Source organism: Oncorhynchus keta, chromosome 1 (genome assembly GCF_023373465.1).
Source record: "Oncorhynchus keta strain PuntledgeMale-10-30-2019 chromosome 1, Oket_V2, whole genome shotgun sequence".
NCBI classification, from domain to species: Eukaryota; Metazoa; Chordata; class Actinopteri; order Salmoniformes; family Salmonidae; genus Oncorhynchus; species Oncorhynchus keta.
In genome coordinates, this window is record NC_068421.1 from 45,165,647 (window position 1) to 45,183,516 (window position 17,870).

At 40.6% G+C, this 17,870-nt stretch overlaps 1 protein-coding gene across 5 annotated transcripts in view; it reads left to right on the forward strand.

Annotated features, from left to right (window-relative positions):
* The first annotated feature begins 11,756 nt into the window (after nt 1-11,756).
* Nucleotides 11,757-17,870, forward strand: part of LOC118386287 (cell surface glycoprotein MUC18-like) — a 65,894-nt gene continuing 59,780 nt past the window's right edge. For 3 of the 5 annotated variants that reach the window (XM_035773922.2, XM_035773946.2, XM_035773954.2), the window contains exon 1: nt 11,758-11,952. In XM_035773922.2, coding sequence (XP_035629815.1) covers nt 11,889-11,952 — 64 coding nt within the window. In that variant the 5' untranslated portion in view covers nt 11,758-11,888. Of the gene's footprint in view, nt 11,953-17,870 lie in introns of all 5 variants that reach the window. The other 2 variants (XM_035773931.2, XM_035773941.2) reach the window with 2 other exon arrangements.

Here is a 17,870-nt window from a genome sequence, read left to right on the forward strand (position 1 = left end):
CACATTTCTTGCACCCATTCGTTTAACGCCGAGCGCCTTCTTCCTCTGACCAGCAGAAACACAAACAATTATTGCAAGACCCCTTCTGGTTACTCACTAATTCCACAGTACCCAATTCTGTTTTCATCCACCCTGAAACCACAAATGGATCAGCCAAAGGGTCCACCTTTTCCATAAACTTCACTCCTACTGTCATAGACTCATCTTTATCCTGACCCTCGGTGCAAGCCTCGACATCATCACTTCAACATCATTCACTTCTATTTCTCCTCCTGTCTTCATCTCACTTTGTTTACACTTTCTACCATTCTTCTTTAACAAACCATCTCCCTTTTTTCAGCCATTTCCTCCCTCTTTCTCTTAGACCTCCTCTGCCTCTCTTTTTCCCTCCATTCCTCCTCCATATTCCAAGTATACATCTCCTTATTATAATACTGCACTTCTCCTGACATACATCTTGTTCCTGCTTTATCAAGGAACGCCATTTGACCGGCTGTCACAATCTCCGTACAATGAGCACGAACCCCTCGGGATCTAATCAAAATTCATTCCCTGAATTGAAGTCAATGTACATAGTTGGAAAATAACTTTGATGAAACTACATTCAACAATTCTACCGGTGCGCTGGCTTTTGCGTGACTGATTGTTTTGGGACTAATCATAATTTCACAGGTGTGCACGTTCACCTATAGGCAGGGGCGCAACTTTGGTTTTAGAAGTATTAGTATTTTTTGTTAAAAAACATTAATTCACTCCAAACAGCCTATCCGACCACTCGGAGGCGTCCGCATGGTCCTTAAAGCACACCGTCGCCCCAGTTTTGTATCACATTTCAATGATAAAACAGTGGGGGACAAAATGCAAATTCAGAATGGGGGCATGTCCCCCTCGTCCCCTATGAAAGTTACGCCCTGCCTATGGGGGTACATGGCTAGATTTGCTCTGGGTTGCCGAGATTGCAAGGCAAAAACCAAATGATCTCAGACGACGATTAGGACTAAATGTCATGCAATTTTGCATGCCTTTGATCCACAAATAACTAAGCAATAAACTTCCCATCAAGGTGAATAAAAAATATCAAATGGGCCTTGGGAGTCTGAAGTTTTTTGAAGGCCTCAGTATACTTACAAATTAATCTCTTAAATTATTGCTTAGATTTTACACAGTAGGTATACCCCTCCAGCAAGCTACTTACTTCAACTCCAAAGGGGCATTCGTTCTAAGGAGGATCTAGATTTTCATCTTAACCAAGACAAATATGTTTATTTTCCATACTCTTACAAAACCCAGTCAGAGGTTTATCGGTAATATGGAGCGGCGTACCTATATTCACCAAACAAAGACAAGCAGCCGATGACCGACAGGAGCATTTTATCCTCACATTAAACATTTGTCAGAGACGACAGTCCCACAATTTACAACCTCATGCTCTAGAGCCAAAATGGAAACGGTCTCGTTAGAGGCCCTGGGTAAAATAAACAAACAATATTGAAATGGATCCCAGATTGGAGAAGCCACCCATGGTCAAATAAGAAAACACCTTGACGCACTTCCCACTTCCTACCCGCTAAGGACTCATTTTCTACAATTGATTTTCCCGCCCACCACTTTATTTCCATGCTGTAATAGAGAATGTGACTGGCTGACCCTCCCGTACATCCTTCTACATGATCGGCAGGCCTGATTGCGGTATGGGCTGAAAAAAAGAGGGTCATCCTTTTAACACAGGAAGTGAGGCACTGAGAAATATCAGAAAAAAAATAAAACTACTGTTGAACGTGGAAATTCCCCAGGAGTACATTCTTGGTCTGTGAAAGTTTCCCTTCCCAGGACCATTGGGATGGCTTTACTTGGTTGACATGGTCGTCACTTGTTTGCTCAATTTCATTTCTAATGTTAGAAAGCCATGCTCAATGTTATGATTCATTTAAAAAACGTTTTAGGAATGAGTTCAGAGATTTGCACATTTTCTTGTAAATACACCTATGACATTGCAAAAATAGACATCACAGATGTGATAAACTGAGCTAGAACTCAGTTAGAATGGATGGACTCACTCTTCATGGTGTGGGGTAGGATTGGACATGCCCTGAAACACTGTCTGTGGGACGTGTAATGATTAATAGCCTCTAATTACCAGTAATCACCATGGAGACAGGGATTTGCAAAAGCTTGCGTCTCTTATCAAAGTGTCCCTTTGTCACAGTTCACGTTATTGTGATGGAGTTGAGTAGAAACAGGACTCCAAATATCTCTCCCACTCTTCCCCCAAGCCCTCTTGCCCCCTGCACACACTCCGTGCTCCCACCCTTGTGCACATTGGACAATGGCCCTCTCTCATTCGAACAGACAACCCCAAAACAACTTGCTCTTGGGTCTGGCCTGGAAAGAATTACTTATTTTCCTCTTTCCTTCCTCTAGGCTCTCCTTAAAACTTAAGCTATCTCTTTCCACCACAGAGAGCGAGCGCCATAACAAACAAGAACAGTGTCCAGTCATCAATTACACTCGTGCAGGGACCAGGGTACACTAGGGGTATGTGCTAAGGGTGCTAGTCTAGAGAATACGTCAAAGGGGAAATGCCAGGGCAACCGGATTCATGGACAAAATGTAAGTGTGTTTATTCCCAACGGACGCAGATTAAGATTCTCATGGGTATAAAGTTTAATGTAAAGGGACACAAAGACAACCATCAATGAAGCACTTCCAAAACATCACCTAAAATGCTCAAATAAATACGACATGCAGATCTGAAGTTGTGATGATCCTGATTTCACAAGCAGAGATGTCAGTTTTGAATAAAAGTAGGACGTTTGTTTGGAACACCCCACGCAGGGTCTTCTGTGTCCCCTCATAAAATTCCAGAATGTCCTGACTTTCTGTCCCTATATGTCAGCCAAATTAAAAGCTTACTCTCTTGGGTCTTCTAGGGTCTTTGCAGTCCCTGGGAACTGCACGGAGGAGAGCCATCCAGGCACTTTATTTGTGTTGTCTCAGTTACAGTCTATTTTATTTCCCAAACTAAATGCTCCCAATCTTCCCAAACCCTCGGCCTAGGATTGTATATCATTACAGGTAAAGAGCGCACATTCTAAAGATGAATCCTGATAGGACTTTGTAAAAAAAAAAGTTGACATCGGCAGCTTCTCTGTTTATAGTGTACATCGCAAATACAAAGCACTAAATATTTGACTTGTATAATTTGCAAATTTACATCATTCATGGTCAAGGGAAGAGCTGATGACAGCTACAATTGAAGTATAAACCCACTTACTATCAATAACCTCGGAAGAATAGAGCTGACACAACCTATCATAACAAAGTGGCAGTAAGACTTCTACCGTTCCAAAACCCACAACATCAAAGTCATGACGAATGCTGTTAAGGACAAAGTTGCTGTGATATAGTAAATTACAGGCATTTCATTTTTATTGAACCTTTATTTAACTGGCCAAGTCAGTTAAGAACAAATTATATTTACAATGACGGCCTAGGAACAGTGGGGCTAACTGCCTTGTTCAATGGGCAGAAACAACAGACCTTGTCAGCTCAGGGATTTGATCTCGTAACCTTTCGGTTACTGGCCCAACACTCGAACCACTAGGCTACCTGCTGCTCCAAAAAAGAAAATGACTATGCTATGACATATCGTTTCAATATAAGCGTCTTGTCTTCCAGGTATTTCAGGAAGGCTCTAACATACAGTAAACATATGTTACATGACCTAGTTGTAAAACATGAGTGATTGGCGGAAACGACTGGATTGTCTTTCCATTTCCTCTCCTCTACACGTCAGCTATAAACTCCACCCTTCCTCATGTGACACAATGATATGATGAGAATTGTCCATCCACCCGCTGATTGTGAAACCTCACCTGCTATAGCCTACATACCACTGCTAGAGTAGTCTGTGCCGGGCTGAAAGAATTGTAGGAACGAATTCCCAAGCTAATCCAATTACTGACAGCTGTGTCCTCTCACCTCACTACTACCTCACTACTACCCACTACTACCAGAATGTCCATTGACCATACAGCTCTACTGTATTTAGATCAATACCTTTGTCTCACAAGAATACTGCACATTGGAATTCTATCATGTGAATGCCAAAGAGGCAAGGCCTGGTTCACCGTTGCTTCACTCTGTAGTAGCAGAATAAGTGATCCTATTCATAATAAGTGACCCTCTGGGGATGCACCAATGTTTTTAACAATATACAAGCTGAGTTTGACAAAATATAAAAAACATTTTCACATCCCCCCATTTCCTGTATTCATGGCTGTTGTTGCAATACATTACATTGTGGATACAAAAAATATTTCCTTCACATTGGTCATTATCTTCATAACAGAAAAGTGTAATATGATACATTCTGTTGACATTACAATTGTTAATTTGCCTAAACTGAGTGAATTATTCTGTGTTATATTTCACTGGCCTTGAGTGGTTAGGTTGAACAATGAGATTGTTTTGGAAACAGGGGCCCATGCTAGGCCATACAGGAAGTGGAAGCATCAACAACCTCTTTGTTTACATCTGCCTTTCATCCAGAGGTGTCATAATTTCCCTGTTTGACTTCTAAAGTTCATCCACACACCAGCCACCACACGGTTGGCCTCTGTCTTACCAAAGGTTACAGCACTAGTAGTCCTAAAGTAAAGCATACATTTTCACACACAAAAACTGAACCAAGATCATCTAGAGAATCTAAATCAAAGTTTCACCTGCAACATGAAGAAATATGTTGCCTTGAAGCCTTTTCAAATAATGTCAAGCATATGGATGTATTGTGTGTGATAGGCATTTCTCATATCCCTCCCTAGGAGTACTCTGGGGGTGAGTGTCGTGGATTGGAGCTTTTACTGAACCAGATGAAATGGATTACCTGCAGATTGAGGGTGGAGGATGAGGAAGAAGAGAAGAAGGAGGCAGTTGTGGTCCTTAATCTGCGTTGACCAGATTTTTTTCCCGAAACATAGGGGGGGGAGATGTCCGGTTTGTTGAATGATATTCGTTACGGGTTTAGAAAGTTTGAGCCCCCAGATGGCAACACACCGGCCCTGCACAGGACTACACAGCACTGCACAGGACTGCACAACACTACACAGCAGAAACAGCGCATTTTACACATTTTACACATTTACACATTTTGGTACGTTAACAGTCGTATTCTAAAATTGATTCGTAAAAAAAATTCCCCATCAATCTATTCTCAATATGCCACAACGATAAACCAAAACGTTAAAAGAAAAAGTATTTTAGCTAATTTATTACAAATAAAAAAACAGAAATACCTTATTTAAGTAAGTATGCAGACCCTTTGCTATGAGACTCAAAATTGAGCTCATGTGCATCCTATTTCGATTGGTCGATTGGTCATCCTTGAGATGTTTCAACAACTTGATTGGAGTCCATCTAGGGTAAATTTAATTGATTGGACATTATTTGGAAAGGCACACACCTGTCTATATAAGGTCTCCCTGGTGAAGTTGCATGTCAGTGCAAAAACCCAGCCAAGAGGTTGAAGCAATTGTCCCTAGAGCGCCGAGACAGGATTGTGTCAAGGCACAGATCTGGGGAAGGGTACCAACATATTTCTGCAGCATTGAAGGTCCCCAAGAACACAGTGGCCTCCATCATTCTTAAATGGAAGAAGTTTGGAACCAAAAAGACTCTTCCTAGAGCTGGCCGCCCAGCCAAACTGAGCAATCGGGGGACAAGGGCCTTGGTCAGGGTTGTGACCAACAACCTGATGGCCGATCTGACAGAGCTCCAGGGTTCCTCTGTGAAGATGGGAAAACCTTCCAGAAGGACAACCATTTCTGCATCACTCCAGCAATCAGGCCGAAGCATGTAGGTGGCAACATTATGCTGTGGGGATGTTTTTCAGCAGCAGGGACTGGGAGACTCGTCACAATCGAGGGAAAGATGAACAGAGCAAAGTACAGAGAGATCCTTGATGAAAACTTGCTCCAGAGTGCTCAGGACCTCAGACTGAGGCGAAGGTTCACCTTCCAATAGGACAATGACCCTAAGCACACAGCCAAGACAATGCAGGAGTGGCTTCGGGACAAGTCTCTGAATGCCCTTGCGTGTCCCAGCCAGAGCCCTGACTTGAACCCAATCTAACATCTCTGGAGAGACCTGAAAATAGCTGTGCATCGACGCTCCACATCCAACCTGACAGAGCTTGAGAGGATATGCAGAGAAGAATGGGAGAAACTCGCCAAATACAGGTGTGCCAAGCTTGTAGCGTCATACCCAAGAAGACTCGAGGCTGTAATCGCTGCCAAAGGTGCTTCAACAATGTACTAAGTAAAGGGTCTGAATAGTTATGTAAATGAGATATTTCAGTTTTTATTTTTACTAAATTTGCAAAAAAATCTAAAAAACAGTTTTTGCTTTGTCATTGTGTGTAGATTGATGAGGGAAAAAATGTCTTTAATAAATTGTAGAATAAAACCAAATTTAGAAAAAGTTTTAAAAAAGACTGAATACGTTCCGAATGCACTGTAATGGGAAGCAACGATGAAAGACTAAAAGCTTTTGTCTCGAAGGAAGCACAAGCATCTCTTCCATCTTTAATCATGGTATCATTATTGATGCCCCTTGCATTTACCTCACTACAAAGGCTTTTAAGTTCACAGTAGTCTGATCAGGGGTGGGATTGGCAAAGTGCAGATAACTCCACAGAGGCCCCTCCCACGGCCTCCATTAGGTCACCACAACATAAATAAATAAAGTACATATCTTAACAAACACAGGCTTGAAATAAAGCAATAAACGTATCCAAACTAATGATGAAATATTTTAATTGTAATAGTTCATCATAATACTGTATATCATATCCCAATTTAATTTTTATAATGTACTCATTATATATCTCATTATAATATATAATTCCTATACACGCAGTATACAAACATTAGGAAGACATTCCTAATAGTTGCACCCCCTTTTGCCCTCAGAGGGAAATAGACTCTACAAGGTGTCAACAGTGTTGCATAGGGATGCTGGCCCATGCTGACTCCAATGCTTCCCACAATTGTGTTAAGTTGTCTGTATGTCCTTTGGCTGGTGGACCATTCTTGATACACACCGGAAACTGTTGAGCATGAAAACCCCAGCAGCATTACAGTTCTTGACACACTCAAACCGGTGCGCCTGGCACCTACCACCATACCCTGTTTAAAGCGCTTAAATATTTTGTCTTGCCCACTAATATTCTTTCTTGACCACACATAGAGTACATTCAGAAAGTATTCACACCCCTTGACTTTTTCCACATTCTGTTTTGTTACAGCCTGAATTTAAAATGGATTAAATTTAGATTTTGTGTCACTGACTATACACAATACCCCATAATGTAAATAAGAATTGTTCTTAACTGACTTGCGTAGTTAAATAAAGGTTAAATATATATATTTTTTAAAGTCAAATTAACAAATGAACTTTAAAGTCAATTAATCCAAAATTAAAATCTGAAATGTTTTGAGTCAATAAGTATTCAACCCTGTTCTTATGGCAAGCCTTAATATTTTTGGGAGTAAAAATGTGCTTAACAAGTCACATAGTAAGTTGCATGGACTCACTCTGTGTGCAATTATAGTGTTTAAACAGTTAGAGTTTAATGGCTGTGATAAGAGACATTAAGATGGATCAACAACATTGTAGTTACTCCACAATACTAATCTAAATGACAGTGAAAAGAAGGAAGCCTGTACAGAATACAAATATTCCAAAATATGCATCCTGTTTGCAATAAGGCAAAAAAAGAAAAACTGTACAAACAAAATCCTGAATACAAATGCTTGGGGCAAATCCAATACCAAACATCACCGAGTACCCGTCTTCATATTTTCAAACATGGTGGTGTCTGCATCATGTTATGGGTATGCTTTTCATCGGCAAGGACCAGAGAGTTTTTTTTTAGGATAAAAGGAAACAGAATAGAGCTAAGCACAGGCAAAATACTAGAGGAAAACCTGGTTCAGTCTGCTTTCCAACAGACACTGGGAGACAAATTCAAATTCACCTCAGCAGGACAATAACCTAAAACACAAGGCCAAATATAAGCTGGTGTTTGCTTACCAAGACAACATTGAATGTTCTTGAGTGGCCTAGTTACAGTTTTGACTTATATCGTCTTTAAAATCTATGGCAAGACTTGAAAATGACTGTCTTGCAATGATCAACAACCAACTTGACAGAGCTTCAAGAATTAAAAAATTATTATGTGCCAATATTGTACAATCCAGGTTTGCAAAGTTCTTAGAGACGTACACAGAAATAATCACAGCTGTAATCACTGCGAAAAGTTAGCCTGTTTTTGGACTCCCTAAAAAGACCTCTGTCTACATGTACCGGATGTTTGCTTTCAGCAAAGAGTAGTAGTTTCTTCTTCTTGAGCCCTCAAGTTCTTCATCATGCGGCAAATGTACTGAGGCTTGGGTTTCCAAAATCACAGATAAAGCACAGTTTATGGGCAGAGGAATCAGCAGAGCAATCTAAGTTTTCTAATAGGCCTTGATTTATCAATTGGAACAGCTCTTAGTCAAGCAATGGAATGCTCGGGAATGCTCGGGAACTAACTGAAATGTAATTCCACGCCATGTCTGCGTTAAGAATCCGGCAAGAGAACAGGTTGTAATTATTTCAGCATAATTACATTTTAAGGGATCCCCAGTCCGATCATATCTTTCACAATGGTTTTTCCCACCATTTATCTGTTTTATAAGTCTGTGCTCACTGGTCAGTACTGTGGTCACCAAGGAAGTATTCATCACGGACCTGAGATCTGATAGGACAGCCATGACTGCAGGGGCCCCTGTAGGCCCCTCGGGCCCCACGACCCAACAGCTGTTGGCCAAGCTGAAATATGCAGATGAAATAAATAACTCCATTGGTGATTGTCTTCTCTGAGCTTTCTAAGATTTATGTCATGCTTTTCATAAAGCACATACCATGTCCATGTGGCTATGCTTACCCTACAATGGATACTATTCAATGTACAACTACATAGATTGGTAACATTTTTTTCTAATTTGGCATACAGAAATTAAGGCCATGAGTGACTTGTTAAAAAAGAATGGTAACGATTGGCCCATAGTGGGCACTGTTATAAGCAGTCTCACTGAAATCCTTATATCCGTTGCCCCGTTTGACCTAGAGAATTGAAACTTTATATGTAGGTGTCTTTCCCCATGCTGAACAAAAGTTCGTCAGGATAGATTTTCCTCCACCTTGGAAATGTTGGTAAACCTTTGAAAAACATATTTCCCATGAACCATAAGTCCAGATAACACAAAATTACACTTCTTAACTCCCGAGAGTCGTGTTACATAAAATCCCAATCTATATCTGTAGGCTTAAGCTAGAGATATTTGGCATCCACCAGTGTCGCACTTCCGAATCTGCAGTGAAAAGTCACAGAGCTAGAGCGATGTTTGCCAGACCACGAGACAATCCCGAAAATCGCTCTTCTCAGGTCTGTAGCGTCCGAACGGTTTGACCTATAAAAACTATCATGACCACTCTATGGAAAGGGGAGACTCTCACAAACACGATGGTGTGCCAACTTCTGTTTGGTAGCTTCCGAACCGTTTGGGCTAAAAATGAATGGGACCCCACTGTGGAAAGGGGATGTTCTCCCGAACACGTTCTCTCTATGACCCCCACAAGTGTCACAGGATTCATCTGAAGGTAACCGGTATAGGTTTAAAAAACTAATGGAAGTATGAAGGTAATTCTGTGCCTAACCCAAATAATTGTTTTGATACTTAAAGGGGTACTACAATTCTAAATCAAACAGCTAAATGATCCATATTATGACCACCATAAAACATTTTCAGTGATCAGCTTAGCACCCCCCCACCTTCTCCAAACGTCTTAGACTTTAAATGATTAACTTAGTTTGAAAAAAGCTAATGGATTGGTTAAGAGATGGCTGAGTTATTGATAAATAAGGAAATCATATTGTACGTGTCCATTTAAATCTTTTGTAAATACACTCCACAATGGCCTATCAACTTGAAACCTTTTAGGGTCATCAAAGACATTACCATGATGAACCATATTACATTTGCCACTAAAATCTTTAAAAAATAAGGAAACTATTTAACAATTACCTTTTTTTGACTATGTAGAGCTATTAAAAATAATTATAAAAGTCAGATTCACTCCAAATTGGGTCTTTGGAATAATCACAATAGTCCATGAAGAGTATGAGAAAATAATGTTGATGCATTCAAAGATGGCCACCAGTAGATGCATATTAGCACATATGCTAATATGCTAAAATATGCTCAGATACTTTACGAATCTTCTTATCTTGAACCATAGGACCAAATGACACCACATTTGGCATGTAAGCCCATGGTGCATGTCTTAACTACCCAAAAGATGGCTGAGTTATTGACAAATTAAACAAATCTGCTTTTACGTGTCCTTTAAAACCACTGTAAACACAGTCCACAACAGCTGGTCAATATGAAAATGGTCATCGCTATCATAGATGTCCCTAAAAATGAACCGCATTGAATTAGGTATTGATATCTCAGAAAACAAGGATCTATTAACAACTCATTCTTTGCATATGTAACGTTAATGCTCAAAATCATCTGCAATCATCTTCTCCTCATGAACCATACTTCAGATCCACTCCAGATTTTGTATTTAGACTCATTACATCAGTCTTTAATGGTTTTGAGAAAACATTGTTGTTGCATTCAATATGGTTGCACAGTACCTATAGGTCCACGTTAAGCACATGTGCTAAAAATACATAAGAACATCTTCTTCTCATGAACCATAAGTCAGATTGACTCCAGATTTGGTATATAGACTCAATAAATTAGCCATGGATGAATTTGAGAATGATTAGTTGCTGCATTAATATACAGTCATGCTACACCACTAGGTGGCACTATATCACACCAGGGCTTCAAGAATTGAACAGATGGACATGGGGCCATGACATTTTGTAAATGTTAACCATATGTAAACCATATATACACTCTATCTAGAACCTAGAATGGTTCTACCTGGAACCAAAAAGGGTTCTCCTACTACCCTTTTTTCTGTGTGTATATGTTCTTAGAAGCTGTGTGAATAGGAAGTCACTGCAACCTTACATGTCTGCACCACCAGACTCTTACTTCAGAGTGATCTGGTCTTGCAATTTGTAGTCTATGACATTTCAGATTTAGATATGATAATTGATGTAGTTTGGATGTAGTGTAAGTACTTTTTCAATCTAACTTTAGTTAAGTGAACTATATTTTTCTTAAGGGTCGCTTTAGTGTAGCTTAACTTCTTCCAGTGTGACGTAATTGGTATCTTGGTAAACTAGATCTTCAGAGTAGCTTCCCCAACACTGAAACTCAATACATTAAGTAATGACTTTAATAATGAATACCTGCATTCAAAGATAACCAACCTACAGCACTAGACTAAACTTCTCTTGGATCATCGTTGTGGACGCAAATGCTAATGTTTTCACTGGTTGCACATAAAATAAGATAGTTCCTACATGTTGAGCGCTTGCTTTGTTGTCCAACAGATCTTGTGTCCTTTCTGTCATCCTCTGAACCCCGTTAATTGCTTCTCACTGCTATATTTTCCATTATATCCTATTCCATTCTAGACATTTGAGGAACCCTTGTACCAATCCATGTTATCATTTAGGCTATCTGTTCATAAAGATTAGGCAACTTACTGTATTGAGCTCCCTTCCCCTATAAGTTCCTCCTACCAACAGCACAGTCGCTGTCAACCCTATCTGCCCTACATCTCTTGCCTCTCTAACACCGTGTGTCTGTCTTGCCGTTTGCCAGGATCGGCCAGTCTTCACACTCACTCTCAGGACGACACTGGGCAGAAGAGACAACATGGCTTTACGAATGAACGCTTCCACGTTCGTGGGACTTTCCCTGCTTTCTCTGACCTGGAAAGGTATGTGACCTAATGCAGATCTAACTTCTTGGAAACTCTGCATAGGATGCGGTTTTCAGCGGTGTATCGTTTTGTGACTGTACTGTACTGTACATTGGAAACTTTGCGGGGTTGCTTGGCTACTGAAGGCTGGCTACTTGATGGAGCGCTACTCTGCCCCGCTCTGAATAAGGCTGCGTAGACCCAGCAAACTTCAAACATGTCATGTTGCTACCTTGTTCTGACATTTTTCTGGTCAATCGTTTATGTAAGTTGAAATGCAAATTATATCTTATTATCACACATTTTTTATTTAGCTGCATGGGATGTTAAAAGCATATCTGTTTTCTACTGTCAGTTATAGTTCAATTATACTGTAAGGAATGAAACGTTTTTTAAACCTTTATTTAACTAGGCAAGTCAGTTAAAAACAAATTCTTATTTACAATGACGGCCTATCAGGGAACAGATTTTTTTTTACCTTGTCAGCTCAGGGATTCGATCCTGCAACTTCTCAGTTACTCTAACCACTCAGGCTACCTACCGATCCAATGTATGTAGACTAGTTACAATAACGAATTAATACACGTAACTGGAAATCTTTGCGCATTACATCAGAACACATGTGCATGTCTAATGCGTTTAAAATAGTTATTTATTTGTCATCATATAAATAATAGTAGTAAGTGAACAGAATAAGTGGAATGAATTGGTCCCCTATACAGCGATTTCTGTCTTGAAAGATGGTTATACGATTGTGTCATTTAGCCTATGCATATTAACAAAAAAGGTAAGCTCTTTTTTTTATGCTGCATGCATGCCCTCACTATTACTATATATGATTCATTATTTTGTTTTGACTGAATACCCAGAGACTATAATTTTAAGAATGTGTGACTCTTGTGGAATGCAATCTGTAACTGGCTATGAAAAATATGAAAATGGGCTCAAAGAGACCACTTTTCTAATCTGTTTTATAGCTTACTTTTTTTTTGTTGATCAAAACTATATTAGACTATTTATTCAGATAACTTCAATTGTGAAAAGCATTGCACTGATGCGATTATATATTTAAGCAATAAGGCACCTCAGGGGTTTGTGGTATATGGCCAATATACTACTGCTAAGGGTGGTTCTTAGGCAAGATGCAACGCGGAGTGCCTGGATTACAGCCCTTGGTCATGGTATATTGGCCATATACCACAAACCCCTGAGGTGCCTTATTGCTATTATGAACGGTTTGCCAATGTAATTAGAGCAGTAAAAATAAATGTTTTTCATATCCGTGGTATACAGTCTGATATCAGCCAATCTGCATTCAGGGCTTGAACCTCCCAGTTTATAATTGACCATAATGAAAGATTTAAATTATTTATAATTTTAGGGAGCCTACTCTAAGGTCTAGCTATGTTTTTGTTAGATGCTTCGCAGATATACTGGTTGTTACATATGTTTTTGGGTCATTTGGTGGAATATGGAAAATCAGCTGCCTAGCTGCTTACTGTCAGGTCATGTCTTCCTACCAGGGTTAATCTTTGTCAGTCATGGTACAGTAGTGAATAGCATGTCTGTGTTATCACCAGACCACGAGACCTGAGTCAAACATCATCACTGTGTGATGGGTGCAGTAGGCCTCTGCACTTACCAAATCTACACATACATCAAACCAGAACGATTCCTAGGTGAAAAGGTGAGGGGAAATTAAGGAAATTTTTTTGCTTATGGATGGAAACAAGACACATTGTATTTGTATTTTTTAGGGATCCCCATTAGCTAGTCTTCCTTGGGTCCAAACACATTAAGTCACTTACATCACAAATAAAACAGTACATCATATAACATTATTACACCACAACATATCTACAATACAAAATCTATAACACCACCGTACAACAGTATTACACAATATACGTGTGTGTCGAGTGCGTGTGCGATCATCTGTGTGCGAATGCATGTGTCTGTTCCTGTGTGTGTTTCTCTTCACAGTCTCCTCTGTTCCATAAGGTGGATTTTTATCTGTTTTTTAAATCTGATTCTACTGCTTGCATCAGTTACGTGATGTGGAATAATATATAATAATAATATATGCCATTTAGCAGACGCTTTTATCCAAAGCGACTTACAGTCATGTGTGCATACATTCTACGTATGGGTGGTCCCGGGAATCGAACCCACTACCCTGGCGTTACAAGTGCCATGCTCTACCAACTGAGCTACAGAAGGACCATGAGTTCCATATAGTCATGGCTATACTATGCACCTCCCATAGTCTGTTCTTGACTTGTGGATTGTGAAGTGACCTCTGGTAGCATGTCTTGTGGGGTATGCATGGGTGTCCAAGCTGTGTGTTAGTAGTTTGAACAGACATTTCGGTGCATTCAGCATGTCAACACTTCTTACAAAAACAAGTAGTGATGAAGTCAATTTCTCCTCCTCTTTGAGCCATGAGAGATTTACATGCATATTATTAATGTTAGCTCTCTTCTGAATATAAACAGCAACACCCCCACCATAACCATTTATTGCTACCACTGTATCATCAAATGTATTATCTAAGTGAGTTTCAGAATATGAATGCCATCTGTTATAAGCAAGATATTGATTTCTTTTTTTTAGCACTTTTCTGGGATGCTTGATTTTTTTATTGCTTTAATTGGAAGCTTAGCAGAAGTAGACATGCTCATGTTATTTATGTTTTAGCTAATAGTGTAGGGTTAGCTGCACACAGTGGACGTCCTACTAGGGAACATGAACCCTGGTCATTGACACATGATTACTGCATACAATAGCTGTAGGATCAACAGAGGCATTCAGGGCAGTTAGAGGGACATAAATTAGGTTACTTATTATTATGTCTGCCAATGCCCCTGGGATAATGTACATTTGCTGCAGCATTATGACAACTCAGCGACAGAATGGTAGGGATTATCTGAGCTGGGCGTGGGTCATTGATAAGTCATTGTCTCAACGCAGCCTTGAAATGCGTGGACCGAGTCCAGGAGCCAAGACGATTCGGATGGAATCCATCATTCCTTTAGATCATCTTCTGTTTCCAGAAGGTGTCAAAGTTATCCTGCTGAATCCTTTAACACCCGCCTGAAATAATTGGTTGCTTTTTGGAATCTTTCAGTGCTAGAATCAGGTCTTTACAATCTATTATCAGAAGTTCTGAGCTAGCCCCCCTAATGTAGATTGAAGCAGAAGCAGCCTTGTAATGTCAGTAATCCAGGATAGCACAGAGTTTTCCCCCCGGGAACCATGATGTTGCCTACCATAGAACTGCCGATGACGACAGCTGGTGCAATGGTTGAGGAGGTCCGGCCTTTCTTTCGCCTTTCGTGGTTTTGCAAAACCCTCGAGGACCAAAGGCTAGTGGGGCCCGATGGACCCGAGCCAGCTGTAGTATCCATTGTGGATAATAAATAGGCCGGAGACTCAGACAGCCTCACGGTCTGATGAGGATGGGATCTCTGAGGATCTGAACCTGAGGTACCGGAGAGGGAGACAGTACAGAGGACGAAGGCGCAGGGTCCTCCGCATCCGATCTCGAATCAGAAGCCGGCATGGAAAAAGGTGCCGAAGCCTCTGGATCGAGGGCAGCGAAGCTGTTTCTAGTGTTCCGGTCCGGACATAACATCTCCAAGGAGATCCCCCGTTGCAAGAGGACAATGTTTTCAATTTACACTGCGAGTGACATTTCTCCATGTCTGGTTGGTAGGATTGAGAACAGGAACATCCACCAGGATCATCCACTCCAATCTCCAAGGAAGGGGGAGACGCCTTCTGGGAGGGATCCCTGCAGAGTTCCGGACAGTTGGCTGTGGACAGCCGACACGGCGGCGACACTTCCATCAGGCCAGAGTGGCGTCCGGCTACTTGTGTGGAGGAGAAAGAAAAGCAGGCGGGCATGATTCCCCAGTAGCTTGGTTAGGTTCACTATCTGTTTGCTAAGAGTAGGCACTTTGCCCCTGTAGTCCTCTGCAAGCAAACAGCTGCTACATTGGAAGTCTTGTTGGTCCACATTGTCCCGGAATAAAATGAAATTAAACACAGCTCCTGCAGCAATGTTAGTTTTTGTTAGTGTCCTTCACTTGAGGCTCCATGCCAGCTAGGCTAGCTAAGCCAGCCGGGCCTCCATGTCACCCCTCTTGACAGGGAACTCCCAACTTGTCCGAGAGAGAACCACACGGTGATCAAAAATGTCAGGCCAAGGTAAGCTTACACCCAAACACATAATTAATGTAATTTTGTTTTTAAATTTACGATGTGAAAAATGAATGGTGGTGTAGAGTATTATAACTCAGGCTAGTAAAACACGTTTGTCAACAACACAATCCTTATTTATAGATTGGTCGTTTCAACCCCTTTTTAATCATACCGTTTGTCTGTTTTTGTTTGTTTAGACAGACGGTCATGGCTTCCCTCCTTTCCCCTAGAACTCTTCCTTTGCATGTCTGACTTCCCTTCCCTCTTACCCCTTTACATCCTCTTCCCACCTCCCCTTTTATCCCACACCCCTTGTCTCTCAGGAAGGTGATGCTAGTTTTGGACTACTGTCGGAATGCCATAGCTATCATGTTAAAAATGCAGATAGCAGGGGTCGATAGCAGGGGTCGATAGCAGGTCATGTGAATTTATAGGCTACGTCCTCAGTCTTTACTGTTGGTCATGTTCTTGATATCTTACTATGGATTTGGATTAACACCATTCAATTCATATTCAAGTTTAATTTCAAACAAGTTCCCCTTTCCTGCAGTCAAATGACGCTTATGGATGGAATGTTATTAATCTTTTTTGTAATTTCATAATTAAATCAACTTTTTTTTTTTTTTTTTTAAACCTGCAGAAAATCTGGTGTTTCTATGTCAAACAGTTTGGTTATATTTCGGTCTTTTTCAGTGTTATTGTTTTTTTAAGACTAGCAACTACCTCAAACACATGGTGATGGAATTACAAAAAAAGAAGACACCTGCACCATGTCAAATATAGAGTTGAAATGTACTCAATTTTGAGTTTGCATCCCAATATAACACTTTATACACATCACAGAAGACTGAAATATAACAAAACTGTGTGACCCTGCAGTAAAAGGTTAAACACACATGATTTCAAATGTCCATACGCTGTCTGTCTGGTCTATTCTTTGATGGGCATCATTCACATCTGACAGCTGCATGAAACATCAGATGTGTTCAGTCTGAAAAGAACGTGTCTCGTCTGGTCTTGCTGTGTTGGAATTCATATCAGCCTCAATTGATTACTATGCCAGAGTGATCAAAAGTGATCACCCTTATCCCCTTGCTACCCAGGCCAAGCGTTATATTGGATACAGAATGCCAGCATGCCACAAGGCCCCAGCAAATACTTTGATATTTACCCTCAAAGTAGCAACATTACTTTAATAATTTATCTAAATACATAAATGAAACTGCTTATGCCTAAATAAAACCTTATGTTTTCTGGGAAATGTATTGAGGGCTATTTTGTGTCTCAAATAAGCTTTTCACGATAGTAAAAACATTCTATTCTGAGGCATCAAAGGAGGGATGGTAGCATCAGGGATTCCTATAACGACCCTTTGATAATGATAGAATGTACTTCCTGTAACACCAGACAATTACAGGGTCAAAGGGCACACTCATCACAAAGACATCTCCCATTAAATGGCCATCTTTTTCACCATGGCTGAGAGAAGCTGGTGAGGGCCTGGGTGCCCCATTCCAGACAACTGCTACTGCGAGGGGCTGCCTGTCAATGTACACAATAAAAGTCCTTGTGCCCAACCTCACAACTTTTACATAATGAAGTACAGATCTGGGCAGCGAATCAGCGGAGAGCTGTGCTTGAAACGGAAGTCCCTAAATTCAGGCCCCTGGCAGAGGGGATAGAGCGTGGAATGCCACTGTTTCACTTCCAAGCCCCATTTTAATTTTCACTGT